At 50.7% G+C, this 20,444-nt stretch overlaps 3 protein-coding genes and 1 long non-coding RNA gene across 7 annotated transcripts; 3 read left to right on the top strand and 1 right to left on the bottom strand.

Annotated features, from left to right (window-relative positions):
* Positions 1-475: 475 nt before the first annotated feature.
* LOC147363630 (uncharacterized) lies at positions 476-4,390 on the bottom strand. Its single transcript, XR_015137328.1, has 2 exons — positions 4,255-4,390; positions 476-1,964 (listed from the first exon to the last, which is right to left on the bottom strand). It is a non-coding gene; the product is annotated as an uncharacterized LOC147363630 (long non-coding RNA).
* A 20-nt stretch (positions 4,391-4,410) lies between these two features.
* On the top strand, positions 4,411-10,965 carry CCDC142 (coiled-coil domain containing 142). 3 transcript variants are annotated; one of them, XM_086327692.1, is made up of 9 exons: positions 4,411-5,610; positions 5,909-5,995; positions 6,074-6,223; positions 6,361-6,491; positions 6,561-6,674; positions 9,532-9,646; positions 9,863-10,040; positions 10,165-10,364; positions 10,496-10,965. In XM_086327692.1, exons 1-9 carry the CDS (start codon positions 4,560-4,562, stop codon positions 10,750-10,752), a joined length of 2,283 nt encoding a protein of 760 aa, XP_086183818.1. In that variant the 5' UTR covers positions 4,411-4,559; the 3' UTR covers positions 10,753-10,965. The 3 variants fall into 3 exon arrangements, 2 of the variants coding, with proteins under 2 accessions (XP_086183818.1, XP_086183817.1); XR_015137322.1 differs by having other exon boundaries at positions 4,426-5,610; positions 6,085-6,223; XM_086327691.1 differs by lacking the exon at positions 5,909-5,995 and having other exon boundaries at positions 4,415-5,610.
* Positions 10,966-11,786: 821 nt separating this feature from the next.
* Positions 11,787-12,915, top strand: MRPL53 (mitochondrial ribosomal protein L53). Its single transcript, XM_086327713.1, has 3 exons — positions 11,787-11,898; positions 11,996-12,108; positions 12,197-12,915. The coding sequence occupies exons 1-3, from the start codon at positions 11,807-11,809 to the stop codon at positions 12,328-12,330; spliced, it is 339 nt and encodes a 112-aa protein (XP_086183839.1). The 5' UTR covers positions 11,787-11,806; the 3' UTR covers positions 12,331-12,915.
* A 3,749-nt stretch (positions 12,916-16,664) lies between these two features.
* Positions 16,665-20,424, top strand: MOGS (mannosyl-oligosaccharide glucosidase). 2 transcript variants are annotated; one of them, XM_086327689.1, is made up of 4 exons: positions 16,665-17,171; positions 17,354-17,580; positions 18,044-18,240; positions 18,476-20,424. In XM_086327689.1, the coding sequence occupies exons 1-4, from the start codon at positions 16,820-16,822 to the stop codon at positions 20,217-20,219; spliced, it is 2,520 nt and encodes an 839-aa protein (XP_086183815.1). In that variant the 5' UTR covers positions 16,665-16,819; the 3' UTR covers positions 20,220-20,424. The 2 variants fall into 2 exon arrangements, with proteins under 2 accessions (XP_086183815.1, XP_086183816.1); XM_086327690.1 differs by lacking the exon at positions 17,354-17,580.
* Positions 20,425-20,444: the final 20 nt, after the last annotated feature.

Raw genomic sequence — 20,444 nt, 5'->3', positions numbered from 1 at the left:
TCTTCTCTTCCAGTCTTCCCTTACTTAGCTGCTGCCCTCCCTCTGCTACCAGGCTCCTTCCAGCCTTGGGGGTCTTCCCCTAGCTGTCCTAGAATCCTTTCTGGCTCTGAGCTTCTTTCTCACCACACTTTGCCTTACCTTCAAGATGAAGTTCAAGTTCACATCCCATTTCTGCCTAAAGCCTTTCCAGACTCTTTCAACTCCAGTTTGTGTGTGTGTGCTAAGTCACTCAGTCGTGTCTGACTCTGTGCAACCCCATGGACCATAGCCCCCCAGGCTCCTCTGTCTGTGGAATTCTCTAGGCAAGAATACTGGAGTGGGTTGCCATTTCCTCCTCCAGGGGATCTTCCCAACCCAGGGTTCAAACCTGAGTCTCCCACATTGCAGGCAGATTCTTTACCACTTGAGCCACCAGGGAAGCCCCTCCAGTTCTCTCTGCCCTCACTCAAAAAAGCAGCACTAACATAGCCTGTGGTATATAACTTAAAAGCTTGTTATTCATTGGTTTTTATTGCTCTTAACTGGCCAGGCAGCACAGAGCTGGAGAGAACACTGTGCTGGAGCAGAGCTGCTTGCACCTTAGTTCTGTCTCTGCCACTGCCCGGCTGTTTGATTTTGGACAAGTCATTTAACTTCTCTGGACCTCAGCTTACTCATTCACAAAATAAGGCAAGTCCCTTCAAGGCTTGCCCTGGACATTCTGTGGTTCTAATGAGGATTGTTTCCTTAGTAAGTGTTCTGTTCAGTTCAGTTCAGTTCAGTCGCTCAGTTGTGCCCGACTCTTTGCGACCCCATGAATCGCAGCACACCAGGCCTCCCTGTCCATCACCAACTCCCAGAGTTCACTCAAACTCATGTCCATCGAGTTGATGATGCCATCCAGCCGTCTCATCCTCTGTCGTCTCCTTCTCCTCCTGCCCCCAATCCCTCCCAGCATCAGAGTCTTTTCCAATGAGTCAACTCTTCGCATGAGGTGGCCAAAGTATTGGAGTTTCAGCTTTAGCATCAGTCCTTCCAAAGAACACCCAGGATTGATATCCTTTAGAATGGACTTGTTGGATCTCCTTGCAGTCCAAGGGACTCTCAAGAGTCTTCTCCAACACCACAGTTCAAAAGCATCAATTCTTTGGCACTCAGCTTTCTTCACAGTCCAACTCTCACATCCATACATGACCACAGGAAAAACCATAGCCTTGACTAGACAGACCTTTGTTAGCAAAGTAATGTTTCTGCTTTTGAATATGCTATCTAGGTTGGTCATAACTTTTCTTCCAAGGAATAAGCGTCTTTTAATTTCATGGCTGCAGTCACCATTTGTAGTGATTTTGGAGCCCCCCAAAATAAAGTCTGACACTGTTTCCCCATCTATTTCCCATGAAGTGATGGGACCAGATGCCATGATCTTCGTTTTCTGAATGTTGAGCTTTAAGCCAACTTTTTCACTCTCCTCTTTCACTTTCATCAAGAGGCTTTTGAGTTCCTCTTCACTTTCTGCCATAAGGGTGGTGTCATCTGCATATCTGAGGTTATTGATATTTCTCCCGGCAATCCTGATTCCAGCTTGTGTTTCTTCCAGCCCAGCGTTTCTCATGATGTACTCTGCATATAAGTTAAATAAGCAGGGTGACAATATACAGCCTTGACGTACTCCTTTTCCTATTTGGAACCAGTCTGTTGTTCCATGTCCAGTTCTAACTGTTGCTTCCTGACCTGCATATAGGTTTCTCAAGAGGCAGGTCAGGTGGTCTGGTATTCCCATCTCTTTCAGAATTTTCCACAGTTTATTGTGATCTACACAGTCAAAGGCTTTGGCATAGTCAATAAAGCAGAAATAGATGTTTTTCTGGAACTCTCTTGCTTTTTCGATGATCCAGCACATGTTGGCAATTTGATCTCTGGTTCCTCTGCCTTTTCTAAAACCAGCTTGAACATCTGGAAGTTCCCGGTTCATGTGTTGCTGAAGCCTGGCTTGGAGAATTTTGAGCATTACTTTACTAGCGTGTGAGACGAGTGCAATTGTGCAGTAGTTTAGTAAGTGTACGCCATCTTTAAAACCAAACAGAAAAAGGCCTGCCTTGACCTTCTATTTCTCCCCAAAACACAGTCTATGCTACTCTCTTAATTCATGACCTGGCCACACATGATCTGGCCACCCAATCTCTTCAGGAAATCACCTCCTACCCTTTCATCTTCTTCCAACTGCAGCAGTCTCCTTTGAAGTTTCTACAATGCGCCAAGTGTGCTCCCATTTCAGAGCTTTTGTATGTGTGATTTCCTTTGCCTTAAATGCTCTTTCCCCAGTGAATGGCTCAGTCCTTCACCCCCTTCAGATCCCTATTTAAATCTTCCAGGGAGGACTTCTCTGACCACTCCATTTAAAAAGTGAAACCTCTCACTTCTCCTCAGTGCTCCCTAACCTCCTTCTTGCTTTATCTTTCTTTACACTTCTCATATTTGACATATTGTTTATTTGTTAACTGGCTGCCCCCACTGGACACTCCTGATTCAATGAATAGAGGGATTTTTGTCTGTTTGGCTTAATGCTTTCTTCCCAGTGCCTAAAACAGTGTGCAGTACATAGTTGGTGCTCAACAAGTGTACACTGAATGTGCCCAGATGGGTGAGGCGGCTACTGTAATTGAGATTCAGCCAGGAGCTGGGCCTGAAGAACCCTGTGTGATCTAGTGAGTTTGGATTTTGTCTTGTTAGTGATGCGAGTGGATCTGATCTAGGGAGTAAAATGCTCAAATGAAAGAGTACTGGGGAAAGAGATGAGTCTAGGCGTGAAATGTTTAGTCGGCAGGTCTTTACAACTGTTCAAGTCAGAAATAATGAATTCTTGAACTAGGGCAGTGGCTGCAGAAGCAGGACTGGAAATAATGGGTTTGATCCAAAAGACACTTCAGAAGTAGATTTTGTGACTGAACACAAATGAGGTAAAGGAAAAGAGAGGAATATGGAGACTGGTTCTCAGATTTCTGAATAAAGCAACTGGAAGGAAGTTTGTGTGGTTAATCAAGATTAGAGGAAATGCAATGAATCTGCAAAGATGATGAATTAACTTCTGGATTTGTTGCTTTTTGAGATAACCAGGAAGCAGTTGGAAGTATAGCTTCTCAGTGCTCCCAAATCTGATCCTGTCCCTCCCTCAATAGCCCTCCCACCTACTTCAGGACATCCAGACCCATGTGCCATTTTTTCAAGCCACTTACTGTCCTCCTTCTCGCCTCTTCTCTCAAACCCATAGCTAAGGTCTCACTTCACTTAAGTTCTTTTTAAGGTTTCTTTGCTTTAGCGCCTTTGTTCCCTCTGTTCATAATATCTTTCCCCAAGCAACTCCTTGTTGTTTGTTGTTTAGTCACGAAGTAGTGTCTGACTCCTTTGTCACCTCATGGACTGTAGCCCACCAGGCTCCTCTAGCCATGGGATTTCCCAGACAAGAATACTGGAGCGGACTGCCATTTCCTTCTCCGGGGGATCTTCCCCATCCAGGGATTGAATCCACGTCTCCAGTGTTGGCAGGTGGGTTCTTTATCACTGAGCCATCCCCAATCCTCAACTACCCATTCCCCAATCCTCAACCCTCCTCTGCCCAATCCTGCCCGCTTATTACTGCCGAGTTGTCCCTGGCTCCCCACCCTCCCTCCACTTGCATCGCGCTGCTTGACAGTAAGCCCCACAGTCTGCTGCTGCTGCTGCTGCTAAGTCGCATCAGTCGTGTCCGACTCAGAGCGACCCCCTAGACGGCAGCCCACCAGGCTCCCCCGTCCCTGGGATTCTCCAGGCAAGAACACTGGAGTGGGTTGCCATTTCCTTCTCCCTTGCGTGAAAGTGAAAAGTGAAAGTGAAGTCGCTCAGTCGCGTCCGACTCGTAGCGACCCCATGGACTGCAGCCTACCAGGCTCCTCCATCCATGGGATTTTCCAGGCAAGAGTATTGGAGTGGCTTGCCATTGCCTTCTCCAAAGCCCCACAGTCACTCCTCTCCAAAGACCCGGGAGAGCACCACAGGACAGCCAGGGAATTCCCATGGAGTCCTTTTTACCTCGGCGGCGCCGCAGCCCTCAGCACCGAATACCCTGCAGTGTTTGGAGACAGCAGCGACCCCCAGCGGGCAGCCAGGCCGCAGAGGAAAGCCTACAGCAAACTAAAGCGGTAGCGCGTCGGAGCCCTCTGCTCGCCTAGCGAAGCACAAAATCCCACTGAAAACAGATCCAAGCGGAGCCCTCCTGGACCCCCTCTGGTCTTGTCTCACCTGTTTACCTAACTTGACTAGCCCACAGTCTTCGGAATCGGCACCATCCCCGTCAACAGTGACGCGAGAATGAAAGACAGTAGGGTATTTGATACCGGCCAAGGGCGAAGTGAGACGGAGTATGCAGCCATCTTTGTCGAGGGCGGAAGCATGTGCTTACGGAGCGTCAGAGAGTCCATGACGGACCCGGCGGCACCCTGGCAAGAGCTGAAGGCTCCGGGGATAGGGCGGAGCCGCCGCTGTGGCGGGCGTTGGGCAGTGCGGGGTGGTGGGAATCGTTAGGCTGGTTCCGGACACGGTGTCCCATGGCCCAAGCGTCTCGCTGTAGTGGCCTTCTGCCTCCGCTGGCTGCCGTGCCGCCGTTATGGGCGCAGCCCGGGGGCGCCGAGGAGGAGCAGTGGCAGAAAAAGCGGGACGTTCGTGGCTGGCCAGGGCTGCCGGTCGCCCGGAGCATCCTCTGCCAGGACCCTCGGCCTGACGGGGCTCCGAAAGAGCAGCCGTGGTGGGTGGCGCCGGCGGACGCAGGAGAGCACAGTGAAGCTGGCGCTGTAGACTGGGGGCGGGAGCTGGCCGCTGGCGGCCTGATTCCTCCGGCGCTACGGCGTCTCAGGGCTGTGTTGCTGCGGCTGCAGCGCGAGCGGGAGCAGCTCCTCCAAGCGCGGGATTGCGCCCTCCACCTACAGGCGGCCGTGCGCTTCCTGAGGATCCTGAGTCCCGGCGCTCCATCTCCCAGCCACGGCCTCTTGCTTCAGCTGTGCCGCGACCTGCTACAGCACCTTTCCGGAGGGGCGATCCTGCGAAGCAGGCTTCTGGAGATGCCCCACCCGCTACTCCTGGCACGCCCCGTCGGACTAGCAGCCCAGCGCTTGGATGCTACTGTCGAGATGCGGCTTCGGGCTCTGGGCCGGGCGCCCGCCACCCCAGCCCTGTCGTCCCAACTCGCCGATCTGCTGCTGGCACTTCCGTCGTACCACCAGCTGCAGGGGAAAGTCTTCAGCCAAGTCCCAGCATCAGCGCGCCCGTATCCCCCCGGCCGTGTGCTCCGCCTCCTGACGCGGGAGCGGGGTTGCCAGGTGGCAGATTGGCTGGATGAGGCGCTCAGGGGATCTGGCTTGAGGGACCAGCTCCTCAGACGGTGCCAAGAGGAGCGGGAGCTGTTGCCAGGGCTACTGGGCCTGTTGGGGGGCGTGACAGGTTCAGCCAGCAGTGAACTGGGGCTTGGAGGGGCCGGAGCTTTGTGGAGCCAGTACTGGACCCTGCTGTGGGCAGCCTGTGCTCAGAGCCTGGACTTAAGTCTAGGACCCTGGAGGGACTCCAGGGCAGCGGCACAGCAACTGAGTCAGGCACTGGGTCAGGGTGAGTGATGGGCCTGGGTGGGTGTTTGGGAAGGCTGGAGTCTTTTACTTCCGTATACACCTCACTCACCTGCCACAAGACTACAAAAGCAGGCCCTTTAGAAGGAACATCCCCCACCCCACCCAAGCCCTGGGGGTTCAGGTTGTAAGCTTCTTAGCTTTCAAGGCAAGGTCTTGCTTTCCATGCCAGCCTTGAGTCTTGGGAGAAACTTCCCCTCTTCCCCCATCATTGAGTGGGGGCAGTGGCTGTGGAAAAGAGAGACCTTGTTTTCAGGCTCCAGAGTCATTTCTTCCACTAGCATCACTGCCTCAGGAGTGTGAGAAGGAGCTGGCTTCTTTGTGTCGCAACCTAACTCATCAATCTCTTATTTGGAGCTGGGATCAAGGTGAGGAGGAAGGGGTAATGGCAGTGACACAAGCCCCAGATTGCCCCTTCCTTATCAAACCATACCCCTCATCTTCAGGCTTCTGCCAGGTCCTGGGATCTGCTAGTGGAAATCAGAGCAGCCTTCCCTCATCCTCCTGTACCACCAAACTTTTACAACAGCTCTTCCCTCCTCTCTTGGATGCCCTCCGGGAGCCCAGGTCAGGACTCCTCCTCTGCAGGCCACCAGGTGAGACAAGGTGCTGGGGATGGGGGGGATAGGAGAACACTGAGGATACCCCCTTTATTCCTTATTCTGTTCTGAAACCTGCCTCTTCCCAAAGGTGCTCCATATCCCTTCAGATATTCTGTCCCTCCTCTCCTCAGGTCCTGCACCCCTTGCCCTGGGGCTCTGTACCCTGCAGACTACCTTGCTCTGGTTTTGGAGCAGAACTCAGCAGCATCTGGCAGCGTGGGCCCCAGGTTCCTTCCTGCTCCTGATCCAGAAGGACTTACCTGTGAGTAGCTAGGGAACACGTGGGGAGCATCCTGCGGTGGGCTCAGAGCTGACTCTGTTTCTATCAAAGCCTCTACTGCAGGAGGCAGAAGCTTTGTCTCACCTGGCCTCAGAGGAAAGCTTGGCTCTGGATGTGGAGCAGCAGCTGGGCCTGGAGATCCGGAAGCTGACTGTGCAGATCCAGGTAAGGAGAGGCACCAGCTTGGGGGTTGGGGTGGTTGTGATGGTGGTAGAACAACTCAAGTGCCTTGGAATTGCCACTGAACGAATGTATCTTCTTGTGTGGACTGCCACTAAATCCACTTTTTGTCCTCTCATTATGGAAATTTTTTTTAGAATACAGAAGTAGAAGAATATAATGGACCTCCATATTCCTACCACTGAGGCCTTAATAACAATCAACTCATGGTCAATTTCTTTTGTTTGTATATCCCAACCCCCAACTCCTATGTCAGGCTCTCCTGTTGTGACTTTAACAGCCACTGATGATCACTGTCTATATCCATTATTTCATTAGAGGGTGCAAGGTGGTGACATTCTAATTCTGTCATCCTTTCTTCATTAGTAATCAGATTACTCTTACAAAGTGAAACTTTAAATTTTTTAATTTACTTATTTGGCTGAGTCTTAGTTGTGGCATGTGCAATCCTCGTTGAAGTATGTGAGATCTTTCATTGTGCATGGGCGCCAGAGTGTGGGGGCTCAGGTGCCCCCTGCATGTGGGCTCTTAAGTTCCCTGACCAGGAACTGAACCGGGGTCCCCTGCATTGGAAAGTGGATTCAACCACTAGACCACCTGGGAAGTCCCAAGTGAAACTTGCCTCAAAAATTATTTGGTTACTTTGAGGTATATTTTGTAGAGAATAAGCAAGATAAATGATTGACTTTATTTACTAGTTTTTGATAGAATGTTTCTTTTTTTTTTTTTGGTAAAAGTACAACTTGTATTTTTATTAAAACTCAAAATATTATTCTAGAAGGCTTGTAATGAAAAAATAGCACTTTGCTTCCACCTCGACTTCTAATCCCTGTTCTACAGTGGTGATTTTCATACATTTTTGGCTGTTTCTTCTAATATTTGATTATTTCCCTCTAAATTTATGAATTAAACTCTTGTATTTTAATCTTTCTCCATCTTACACTCTATCTGTTCCTATTGTGGATGATGTCTCTCTGCTTTTTGTTTTCTGTTCCTACCCAGATGTCTCTTTGCCCTGAATATAGGGGCATGGTTGTGTTTAGTCCCTGGCCCCCTGCTCCTCTCTCTGCACCAAGGTGCTGTGAACCCTCACACTTTAGCCCTAACCCACCATCTGCATCTGCCTGTTGGGCATTTCTACATCAATTTACTCCCATGTCCTCTCTCAATTCAACATGTCCCAGAAGACTCTTCATGAGTAGGGTTGGGCAGTGATGATTGTGGGAGCTCTGGGGAGGGAAGGCTTTGGTGAGCATGTGGTAACAGAAGCTCCATACAGGGCCTGTGGCTCAAGCTGGTAGATGGGTAGCCTCAGAGGAGCAGCAGGGGTTACTGGAGGTGGGGAGTTCACAGTTCCTTGGGGGAGTAGTGGGGAAATGGCCTGACCAAAGCAAAAGCTCCCTTTGTGTGTGTGTGCATGTACATGGGCATATACTTGCCCTAGCATGCACATGTCAAGAGTAGGGGCGGAGGATTGTGGAGGAGTAAGTTGTCATCAAGATGTGGAGGGCAGCCCACAGATTTTAGACTTTATCTCTTAAGTGATAGGGAGCCATTGTAAGTTGTAAGTGATAAGAGTTTGATCTAGCTATAGCAGTCAAGATAGAAGGGAAGTGGGGAGACATAATACGAGAAAGGTCCAACTCTTGGTAGTTGCAGTGAGAACAGAGCAAAAGGGGCAGGGACAGCATGCTCACCATGTGAATGCAACGCCGTCTAGTTTCGTGCCTTGCTCCACTGCTGCATCTGTTCTGCACTTTCAACTACATACATCACTGGGACGAAAAAGAAGAATCAGATGTGAATTTTCTCCTCAGCTGGACTGTAATGTCTCATAGAAAAAACTGTCTCAGAGTGTGACCTTGTATTTCCTGAGTGTTGAGTCCAGAATTTCCTAACAAATGTCAGTTGGCAAAAGGGTAACTTCTTTATCATATATAAGGGAGAAAGGGGTTCTGGTGTTTGGGCTAAGAGAAGAAGAGTTTGGATTTAGATAGGCTGTTGTCAGAATATGTATCAGGAGCCACAGGGGCCCTCCCCAACCAAGTCTGCCCACCCCCACCCCCCAACCCAGTCCCATCCTCTCTTCAGGCTTCAGGCATACAGTCACCTTTTCTTTAGACCTGCCACAACACACCCCAATTCTTGGGGTACTTCTCCAAGATGGGCTGTAGACACCTCTCTCTTTTTGCTGTCTTCTCCCCCATCCAAAAACAAAACCTATCAAACCAGAGAAACCAAACCAGCACATGGACTTTTTCTTGGTTTGTGGGTTATAATGCTTTGGAGAAATGAAAGTGGCTATAAAGAATATTCAGTGTGAGGACATTCCAAAGGTTCCTAAATCTCAGAAAGTTATATTGATTGCTCCTGATCTACAAGCAGTCCTTGCCTTCCTTTCATAGATGACATAAGATCATACAATTCACTTTTCTCTTTTCAGCTGCTGCCTGTCTGCAGATCATGCAGACCCCTTTCTGTAGCATTTGTTTTTGAACATTGGTGGTAGTGAGGGTGTCTCCATCTTTTTTTTTCCTATTAATGTTCCTATGGAATAAAATTAACCTGGAGGATATCCATTTTCTAAACCAAGCTGAGGAGAGCAGGGTAATCTTAGGGCAATTGTCCATAATCTTTTCTCAGTCCAGGCCTTTGGAAAACTCAGTAAAGGCTATAGCATCTCTCCTCGGAAAATGCCCAAGCCCATACAATTATGCGTACAGTTCTGTTCTGGGGCTTTATGGATGCCAGGTTAATAAACACCTCAGATTTAGAAGAGCGTACGACTTGACAAATCCCTCACGAATAAGCAAGCCCTTTTACTTTTTCCTTATTCCCATAGCTCCTGCCTGAAGAGTCACTGAGTCTCTTTTTTCAAGAATGTCATAAACAAGCCACACAGGACTTTGAACTCCACATGCCACGGGGTCGGTACTGGAGGCATCGTCTGTGTCCTGGTAACTCATCATGGCATTCCCTCCCAGGCTTCCCAGGGTAACAGTATCCAAGCCCCTCTGTGTCCTTGAGGGGCTCCACCTCTCTACCTCCATCATTGTCCTCACCTTCTTTGTCCCCACACCCTGAAATCCTACCCTCTTCCCCCAAATGCTCCATTAGGGGCTGGAGGGATCTCCCTAACCTCATATCCTGTCCTTTCTCTTCTCTCACTCCAGAACTTCCCAGCATTCCTAGTGAGTATGCTGGGTTGGTGGTCCGCAGGGTACTGGAGCCTGTGTTGCAAGGACTGCACGGACTGCCACCCCAAGCCCAGGCCCCTGCCCTGAGCCAGGCGCTGACCGCCATCCTGGGTGCCTGGCTTGACCACATCCTCTCTCATGGGATCCGGTTCAGGTGAGAAGAAAAGAAGGAAGTGGCAGGGCGATGAACAGAGCTGAAAAAAGGGAGGGGAATGGTGGGGAAGAGCAGTTTGGAGAGACAGGAAGGTCAGGTGGCCACACTGTATCTTGGCCTTCAGCCTGCAGGGGGCGCTGCAGCTCAGACAAGACTTTGGAGTGGTCAGGGACTTGCTGGAGGAGGAGCAGTGGGGCCTGTCCCCAGAACTTCGCCAGACTCTGTTCATGCTCAGCATCTTCCAGCGGCTGGATGGGGCCCTGTTGTGTCTGTTGCAGCAGCCCCTGCCCAAGACTCAAGTCCACAGGAGGCTTCCCCGTTGCTGTGAGTCACTCTCCCTCCCCAGCTCCAGGCTCTCTTCGCCCCAGCTCATTATTCGTAACCCATTCCTATCCTCAATCTGGCTTTAGTGTCCCCCTCGCTAGCCACCTGCCTTCCCCTCCTGCTTTACCCAGGTGCATGTAATGAGGTTCAGACCATGGAATTGCCCAGCAGCAGCCTCAACAGCCTGGAGAGCTTGGAGCCCCCTCTTCGGCCTGGAGTATTTCCAACCCAGACAGCTCAGCTGCTAAGCACACTGTGGGGAGGAGGACCTAGCCCTGATGCTTACTTGGTAGGAAACCAACAGGCCTGGCTTGCTCTGAGGCAGCACCAGCATCCTCGCTGGCACTTATCTTTTCTTTCCTGCCTGGGGACCAGTTCTGAATCCTAAGGACCCTCATCAGAAGCTAGTCAGAGCTCCCCATCTCTGTCTGAAGAAGCCCAGACATTTAGAAATGCATATTTTAAAAGCTTAATTGGGAGCTTGGAAGAAAGCATATCTGAGAACCACAAGCTACAGAGAGCCTGGACTTGAAAAGCCAATCCAAGATAACTACTCCAATTGCCTGGAATCCAGAGTAAAGGGCATAATCACAGCTTGAAACCTGGAAGTCAGCATCCTTGGGAGGCTCAGGCACAGTTCCCCATCAGTAAGGACATCTCAGGGCTAGACGCTAGCAGCTAAATCCTGGGAGTAAGACTTTAGTGTTGGATCCCAGGAGAAACAGGAAAAGCAATAGAAAGCAGGGAGCCTAGATGTCACTTCCTCTTCAATCCCAGGAGCCAGGCTAAACACAAGACAGGTTGGGACACTACTACAAAGTAATTCCTCAGGAACCAGAGGTGGAATTTCTACACCCAAATCAGTCCCCACGGCCTATGTTACAGTACCCTGTACTCCCCTCATTACTATTTTTAGTCATTTAAGAATAGTGGGCTGTAGAACCTTCACGTGTAAGCGTTAGCTACTCCAGAGTCCACAGATTTAATCTGAAGTTACCTGAGTGGGGTTACCCTCTGGTAGGTTTATAATCCCTGCGGTGGTAGGGACCAGCACTTAAGACGGTGTTAACCTAGATCTAGCACAGCAGGGTGCAGAGAGGGAGAGGCTGCAGAAGGCGTGTCATCCGAGCCAGGAGCAAATGGCTTTCGCTTTATTCACTGTCTTCACCGTGGTACAAGAGGGCTGTTGATGTCACGTAGTGTTTATTGAGAGCGTACTTTGGGCCCTCCATACCCTGTGCCGAAACCGTCTCTCTCCTTCCTGGCGTTCCGCCTCTTGGTTGGGGAGCCCAGGGCGGCGGCTTGGGCACCAGCACAGCTAACACCGGCGGAGAATCCGGACCGAGCGGAGGTCCGTGACTGCGGAAGTGCGCCGCGGCTCACAGACTCTCGCACCAGAGACACTTCCGCCAGCCAAGAGTCCTTCCGGGGCGGATGTCACCATGGCGGCGGCCTTGGCTCGGCTCGGGCTCCGCTCGGTCAAGCAGGTTCGGGTTCAGTTCTGCCCCTTCGAGAAGAACGTGGAATCGACGAGGTATGAGGGGCAGTGGTGCGGGGCGAAGGGACACGCCTCCCTCCCGCTGGGGATCTAGTCCCTTTTGCCCGGCGCTCACGCCGTTTTCTCACCGTAGGACCTTCCTCCAGGCGGTGAGCAGCGAGAAAGTTCGCTCCACGAACCTCAACTGCTCAGTGATTGCGGACGTGAGGCACGACGGCTCCGAGCCTTGCGTGGACGTGCTGTTCGGTGGGTTTCGTTGGGAGTCGGGCGGGAGTCGCGCGCCCTCGGCCCTGGCCCCGCAGTCCTGGTGCCTGACTCGTTTTTCCCCCTCCAGGAGATGGGCATCGCTTGATTATGCGCGGCGCTCACCTGACCGCCCAGGAAATGCTCAGTGCTTTCGCCTCCCACATCCAGGCCAGGGGCGCGGCGGCGAGCGGGGACAAGCCTAGCGCCAGTACTGGGCGCTGACAGCACAAAAGAGACCAGTCAACAGATTTTAACCCAAGACTGCTAAGGACACTTATTTAAGAAGAACTTAATTACTTATATCACTATCTGGAGGGCCACAGAACGCCAAAAAAAAGAAGAGAGGCCTGTGACTACAAACCTAACCAGTGTTTCTGGGACGAGGAACGACGAGGGGTGCGGACAAATTTGAATTTATTTCAGTTTCTTACCATCACTCACTGCTTAACCCTTTTGAATTTGGCTTCTCCTTCCACTACTCAAGGTACCTCTTACTCTATTAGAAATGCTGTTTTCTCAGTCCTCATCTTTTCATTTCAGTCGCATTTGCCACTCTTAATTAACTCCTTGTGGAACTTCTCTTCCTCTCGGGTCCCTTGTCTTAACTATAAAGGTGTACTACTCTCCTTTCTTTTATTTTTGGGGCATCTTGTCTTCTGTCATGACTTGAAGTATCCTCTTGGGTTAAATCCTATATTTCTGTTGGGCTCTAATCTTAAATTCTGTGCTATATAGTCAGGGTACCTACTACCAATTTTCGCCAAATTCCAGCAACACTTTGTCCAAAATAAAACTGATAATCTTGCATACTGTCTATAATGATCCTTGAACAACGGCAGGTTTGAACTGCAGGGGTACTCGTATGTGCCTATTTTTAAAATAAATACTACATGATCTGTGGTTGTTTGAATCTGCAGTTGTGGAATCATGGATGGTGACTGTAAAGTTATCCCCGCCTTATCAACGCTGAAGGAGTGGAGCCCCTAACTCCTTTCCCCACCCCCATTGTTGTAGAGTCAACTGTACTTGCCTCTTCTGACTTCCTTATTCCTTTAAAAGGCACTTCATCTGCTCAGCCTCTTGAGCTGAAAACCACAGCTTTATATCTGGTTCTGCCCTCTCCCTTTCCCTGCATATCCAGTCAGTAAGTTCAGAGTATTTTGTCTTAAAATCTCTTGAAATGTTCTCTCCATTCCCATTCCTGCTCTTGTATTATTGCTGTATTCTCTCACCTGGTCTCCTTTTTTTCTAACCATTTTCATTCCTTAATTTTATCTTTCCAAAGCATTGGTTTTATGTCTTACTACTACTTGTTTCTGGAAAAGGAAATGGCAACCCACTCCAGTATTCTTGCCTGGAGAATTCCATGGACAGAAGAGCCTGGTGGGCTACATACAGTCAGTCCATGGGGTTACAAAGAGTCAGACACGACTGAGTGACTAACTTTCACTACTTGTTTCAGAGAACAGTGCCTAAAGTGTTTTCATACTAGGTTACGCTGTGGATCATGAAGTTAATTTAGGGGGATTAAATCAGCCTTTAAAAAAAAAACAGTAAAATAGAATAAAAAGTATCAGAGTGCATGGCACATGGACTGGGAAGTATTCTTTAAGAAACCTAAGTTTTAAGCCTATAATCATGAATATAGTTATATAAAGTGTGTGGATGTGTTTTTATTTGCATGTACTTGGTTGCAGTATAGAATTATTTCTTACCATAGGTTGTAAGAAAAAATGCTTGATAGCCACTGGTTTAGAGAAAAACTTAAGAATGTTCAGCCAGGCATTCAAGAATCTCTGGACACTGGCTGCTATGTACTTTGCCAAATATATTCTCCTACCACATTACTATAGTACTTCTCCGCTTAAAACAGTGATATTTTCAAAGGACTGGTTTTCTCCCCTCTCCCTTTAAAGAAAAACTATCAGGAGACAATCAAGTGTAGTAAAAACCAGAATGCCTGGGATTGAAATCCTAAGCTTTTCCCTTAAGTAGCTATGTAACTTTGGACACATTACTTAGTCTCAGTGCCTATTTCCTCATTTGTAAAATGGGGATAATAGTACCTACCTCATAGAAGGTATGTTGGGGCTTCCCTGGTGGCTCAGAGGTTAAAGCGTCTGCCTGGGATCTGGGAGACCCAGGTTCCATCCCTGGGTCAGGAAGATCCCCCTGGAGAAGGAAATGGCAACCCACTCCAGTACTCTTACCTGGAGAATTCCATGGAGGGAGGAGCCTGGCAGGCTACAGTTCATGGGGTCGCAAAGAGTCAGACATGACTGAGCGACTTCACTTCATAGGACTGTTGAGAGGATTAAGTGAATTGATATCTGGGACTTCCCTAATAGTCCAGTGATTAAGACGCTATGCTTCCACTACAGAGGGCACTGGTTCAATCCCTGGTCTGGGAACTAAGATCCCCACATACAAATAAGTAAATAGATGTCTGTAAACTTTCTCGAATATTGAGTGAGCATAACATAAGCATGTAAGAGGCCTTATGCCACAGGCCTCTATATAGTGATGATACTACCTACCTAGATTTGAGTTCTCCACCCCATGGTTAACCTCTTATCTTTGACTAGATTAACCACTCTGATCTGTAAAATACAGATGGTCCAAACATTGCTGTAAACATGGATTGAACGCTGGCCCTGTGCTTCTAGATTGTGAACTTGAGGTTGGGACTGTTTTCTCTGTGTCCCCAACATTTTGCTTAGTGCCTGATAAGCAGTGTGCAATAAACGTGTTGAATTTACACATATTTAGCATTAACCTTGTGACTTGAACTGATTATTATTACTGAGATGCAAGGATGAATGGTGAAATTCAGGTGTGTACTAAGTGCTAAAATATAGAAGTGGACCAAGTGCAATGGTAGCAAGAAAGGACTGACCATTTGCTTTGGTCAGAAGGTGATTGTTAAATGAGTAAAAAGTCTACCATTGGAGGGTAGGGCCAGAAGTCAGATTATAGTAAAATATGTGAGCATGCAACATAAAGTGTGAGTTTTATATAATTAAAATTTGGATGGGAGGTGTGATAATAGCTAGAATAACATAAATGTGGATTCGGGTTTTTTTGATCATGAAGTCTCTCAGTCTGTCCGACTCTTTGTGACCCCATGGATTGTAGCCCACTAGGCTCCTCCATCCATGGAATTTTCTAGGCAAGAGTACTGGAGTGGGTTGCCTTTTCCTTCTCTAAAATATTTCTTTTGAGCCGCTTTTTTGGGGGTAGGGGGCAAGAATACTGGAGTGAGTTGCCATTCCCTTCTCCAGATCTTCCTGACCCACGGCTTGAACCCGGGTCTCCTGCACTGTAGGCAGACACTTTACTGTCTGAGCCACCAGGGAAGTCAGGGTTTTTTTAGAGGATGATAGAAATTTGTACTTTATGAAAACACCTTGTATGCTGAGCTGTTGGTGAGAACTATGAATCTAAGTTGCATTTCTGAACCATCATCAAATGTAACGTTGGGACTTACTTAGTGGTCCAGTGGTTGACTCCCTGCTCTTGAGGCAGGGGGCCTGGGTTCGATCCCTGGTCAAAGAACTAGATACTACATGCAGCGACTTAGAGTTTGCATGCTGCAACTAGGACCTGGTACAACCAAATAATTTTTTTTTTTTTCTAAAGCCCTCTTACAAAAAAAAAGAGTAGGGCTTCCCTCATGGTCCAGTGGTTAAGGATCCACCTTGAAATGCAAGGGACTCGGATTCAATCCTTGGTCTGGGGAGATCTCACATGCCCCAGCCAGCTAAGCCCTTGCGCCACAACTACTGAGCCTGCACTTTAGAGCCCCAGCTGCACAATGAGAGAAGCCAGAGCAGTGAGAACCCATACATCACAATCAAGAGTAGCCCCTACTCACCACAACTAGAGAAAACCCGTGTGCAGCAAGCAAGACCCACTATAACCAAAAATAAATCTTTTTTTTAAAAAATGTAACCTTGACTCTATGTCAACATCAGGTGCAGATGCCACCTCTGCTACAGCCTTCCCTGACCTGGACATAAGCAATCTTTCCTCTAAGCACCTTTGCTTCCTGGGTTGTAGAAAAGGCTAAAAAAAAGTATGCACAGCACCATTATGGTCCTTTTAGGCTTCATCTAAATTAGGAACCTTAGACTGGAGATGCCACAGCTAAAGTCAGAGGGAGGCTTAAAGACACTGCTGGAAAAGATGCTCTTGTATCCACTCCATTTCACTAGGAAGGCATAGGTATGTGGACAATATGGTGCAGTCTGATTCAGATACACCTAGGTTCCAAGCTAGCCACTTAGCTCTGTGGCCAAGGCCAGCTTACTGAACTTTCTAGGCCACGGTTTTCAGCCACCAGATTGGGGCGCTGTTGGGAGAGGTTAAAAGTAAAACAGGATGGCGTCTCAGGCTCTTATACATAAAAGGGAAAAAAAGACAAATGTGAGACTAGTTTCTCCTACTGGCCTGTGAACTCTGTGAGAAGGCCCACCCCCGAGATGAACGTTATGCCACAAGGGCGACAACCTTTCCCGGTCGTGGAGCTTAACCTGACGTGGCGGGGCGGGACTTCCGGGAGGAGGCGGAAGCCGAGCTGTAGGCACCGGCAGGCAGGTGCGGCTGACACATCGGTGGTCGCCCCCGGCGCCGCGCAAGGCTAGGAGGCAAAGCAGGACCGGGTTCTGTTGCCACCTTCCCGGGTCCCCGCGACGAAGATTTCTATGCAAGGATGGCTCGGGGTGACCGGCGGCGCCGCGGAGCGCCGGCGGACGGACCGCGGACGGCAGAGAGGGCGGCTCGGGGAGGCCCCGTACGGCGGGATGGCCGGGGCGGCAGGGCCCGGGGCGCGGCTGGGGGCGCGGCTCTGGCCTTAGTGGTCCTGTCTCTGGCCCTGGGCCTGTCTGGCCGCTGGCTTCTGGCGTGGTACCGTTCGCGGCGGGCTGTCATGCTGCACTCCGCGCCGCCGGCGCTGCCTCCCGACTCTTCCAGCCCTACAGTGGCTCCGGACCTCTTCTGGGGCACCTACCGCCCTCACGTCTACTTCGGCATGAAGACCCGAAGCCCGCAGCCTCTCCTCACCGGTAACCTGGACCCGGGGCGGGCAGGCAGGCGGGCATTTAATCTGGGTGCCCCAGCTTCGCGCCAGATTAAGGGTGGTGAGGAGTGGATCAGGAGAGTTAGGAAGAGGGATGACCCTGAAGTAATCGGCGACCCAGAGGGACAAGAGCTCTCTCTTTGACTTACGTGGCCATTCTACCCCCAGGACTGATGTGGGCGCAGCAAGGCACCACCCCAGGGACCCCTAAGCTCAGGCACACGTGTGAGCAGGGGGACGGCGTGGGTCCCTATGGCTGGGAGTTCCACGACGGTGTCTCCTTCGGGCGGCAACACATCCAGGATGGGGCCTTAAGGCTCACCACTGAGTTCGTCAAGAGGCCTGGGGGTCAGCACGGAGGGGACTGGAGCTGGAGAGTGACTGTAGAGCCTCAGGTCAGGGCCCTCAGGACACCCCTCCCCCAGTCCAGACTTCCTCCACCCTTTCTTTGCTGCCTGCAAATGCAGGATAAAGTGGGGGTAAACAGAAGGGGCTCTGAGTTTGCTGCTTGCCTTAAACACTTGCCTGTATGACCATCTCTTTTTACTATCTTCTGAGCCTTGGTTTTCTCGTCTGTAAACTGTAAATAAAAATAGCACCTAATTCACAGAATTGTTAAGGATTAAAGGAAATACCAGTAATATGTAGAGTTCTTCGCACAGTACATGGCACAAAAGTACTATTATTTCCCAGAGCTGAGCATAGCTCTTTATCCCATCCCACTGGTGCTTCCTCTCAGTGACCCTTGACACTGCTAGATGTGTGTTGTTTTCACCTGCTGTCCCTTTCCCTAAGGCTGATTCTCGGGGGAATGCCTGCTAACCTAATGCTGTTTTTCTCTCCTCATTGGTCACCCAGGCCTCAGGTACTTCTGCCCTCCCTTTGGTGTCCCTGTTCTTCTATGTGGTAACAGATGGCAAAGAAGTCCTTGTGCCAGAGGTTGGGGCTAAGGGGCAGTTGAAGTTCATCAGTGGGCACACCAGTGAACTTGGTGACTTCCGCTTTACACTTCTGGCACCAACCAGTCCAGGAGATACCACCCCCAAGTATGGCAGGTAACTGGGGGAAGAGAGTGTGGGACGGTGGGAGGGGTGGTATGGATGCTGACTTAGTCTGATTTCCATCTCCTCAACCCTACCCTCTTTTCACCAGGCATCTCCCTTCTCGCTAGGCTCTGTGTCCCCTGCATTGCCAAGACCCTCCCATCCTGACTCCTCATCAACCTCGTTTTTTATAATCCTCACCGCTTCCTCCTGCATAATATTTCCTGTTTATCTTCTTCCTTTCAAGCTACAATGTCTTCTGGTCCTCCAATCCAGGACTTCCCTTGCTGACAGAGATGGTGAAGAGTCGCCTAAATAACTGGTTTCAGCATCGGCCCCCAGGGGCTTCCCCTGAACGCTACCTCGGCTTGCCAGGATCTCTGAAGTGGGACGACAGAGGCCCAAGTGGGCAAGGACAGGGACAAGGGCAATTTTTGATACAACAGGTGACACTGAAAGTCCCCTTTTCTGTGGAGCTGGTGTTTGAATCAGGCAGCGCCCGGACAGGAGGCAGCCAAGCCCTAGAGCAGCTGGCAGGCAGCCTGCTGACCCACGCCCTTGAAAGCCATGCTGAAGCCTTTAGAGAGCGCTTTGAGAAGACTTTCCGGCTAAAGGAGAAGGGCCTGAGTCCTGAGGAGCAGGCTTTGGGTCAGGGTGCCCTCAGTGGCCTTCTTGGTGGGATTGGCTACTTCTATGGACAGGGTCTGGTGTTGCCAGACATGGAGGTTGAGGGGTCTGAGCAGAAGGTGGACCCAGTCCTCTTTCCATCTGTCGCTCTTTTCACAGCAGTGCCCTCTCGGTCATTCTTCCCAAGAGGCTTCCTTTGGGATGAGGGCTTTCACCAGCTGGTGATCCAACGGTGGGATCCCCGGCTCACCCGGGAAGCCATAGGCCACTGGCTGGGGCTGCTTAATGCCAATGGCTGGATTGGGCGGGAGCAGGTGCTGGGGGATGAGGCCAGAGCCCGGGTGCCCTCAGAGTTCCTGGTGCAAAGGACAGCCCATGCCAACCCCCCAACCCTGCTTTTGCCCGTAGCCCACATGCTAGATGGTGGTGACCCTGCCGACTTGGCCTTCCTCCGCAGGGCCTTCCCTCGCCTGCGTGCCTGGTTCTCCTGGCTTCATCACAGCCAGGCCGGGCCAGTGCCACTATCTTACCGCTGGCGCGGCCGGGACCCAGCCTTGCCAACCCTACTAAACCCCAAGACGCTGCCTTCGGGGCTGGATGACTATCCCCGGGCTTCACACCCCTCAGCCAGTGAGCGGCACCTGGATCTGCGGTGCTGGGTGGCCCTAGGTTCCCGTGTGCTGATGCGGCTAGCAGAGCAGTTGGGAGAGGCTGAGGCAGCTGCAGAGCTGGGCCCACTGGCTGCCTCCCTGGGAGCAGAGGAGAGCCTGGATGAGCTGCATTGGGCCCCAGAGCTAGGAGTCTTTGCAGACTTTGGGAACCATACAAAAGCAGTGCAGCTGAAGCCTCGGCCCCCTCAGGGGCTGATGCGGGTGGTGGGCCGGCCCCACCCTCACTTACAGTATGTGGATGCCTTGGGCTACGTCAGTCTTTTCCCCTTTCTGCTGCGGCTGCTGGACCCCAATTCACCTCGCCTTGGACCCATGCTGGATGTTCTAGCTGATCGGCGTCAACTCTGGAGCCCCTTTGGTTTGCGCTCTCTTGCAGCATCCAGCCCCTTTTACAGCCAGCGCAATTCAGAGCATGATCCTCCCTACTGGCGAGGTGCTGTGTGGCTCAATGTGAACTACCTGGCACTGGGGGCTCTGCACTACTATGGGCACCTGGAGGGTCCCCACCAGGCTCGTGCTGCCAGGCTCCACGGAGAGCTCCGTGCCAATCTGGTGGGCAATGTGAGACGGCAGTACCAGGCCACAGGCTTCCTGTGGGAGCAGTACAGTGACCAGGATGGGCGAGGCATGGGCTGCCGCCCTTTCCAGGGCTGGACCAGCCTTGTCCTACTGGCCATGGCTGAAGACTACTGAAGGGGAGCGTGGGAGGGGAAGCCAGCCCCCTTATTCCACTCTGGACTAGAGGGACAGGTCTCTCACTTCTGCCCCTAGCTATTAGATACCAGTGCTTCAAACCCTCCTCAACTCATCTCAGGTGTCTCCTAAGTGACATCCCACATAGCCCTGGGGTGAATGTGAGTTCAGAGTCTTATTTTTCTAAATAAATGGGAAAACCATGCCAGACTCTATTGCTTTTAC

This window comes from Bos grunniens, chromosome 11 (assembly GCF_055505025.1).
Source record: "Bos grunniens cultivar Pamir isolate PY7600 chromosome 11, Bosgru_T2T1.0, whole genome shotgun sequence".
Taxonomy (NCBI): domain Eukaryota; kingdom Metazoa; phylum Chordata; class Mammalia; order Artiodactyla; family Bovidae; genus Bos; species Bos grunniens.
This window is presented reverse-complemented; position numbering and strand designations above follow the sequence as displayed.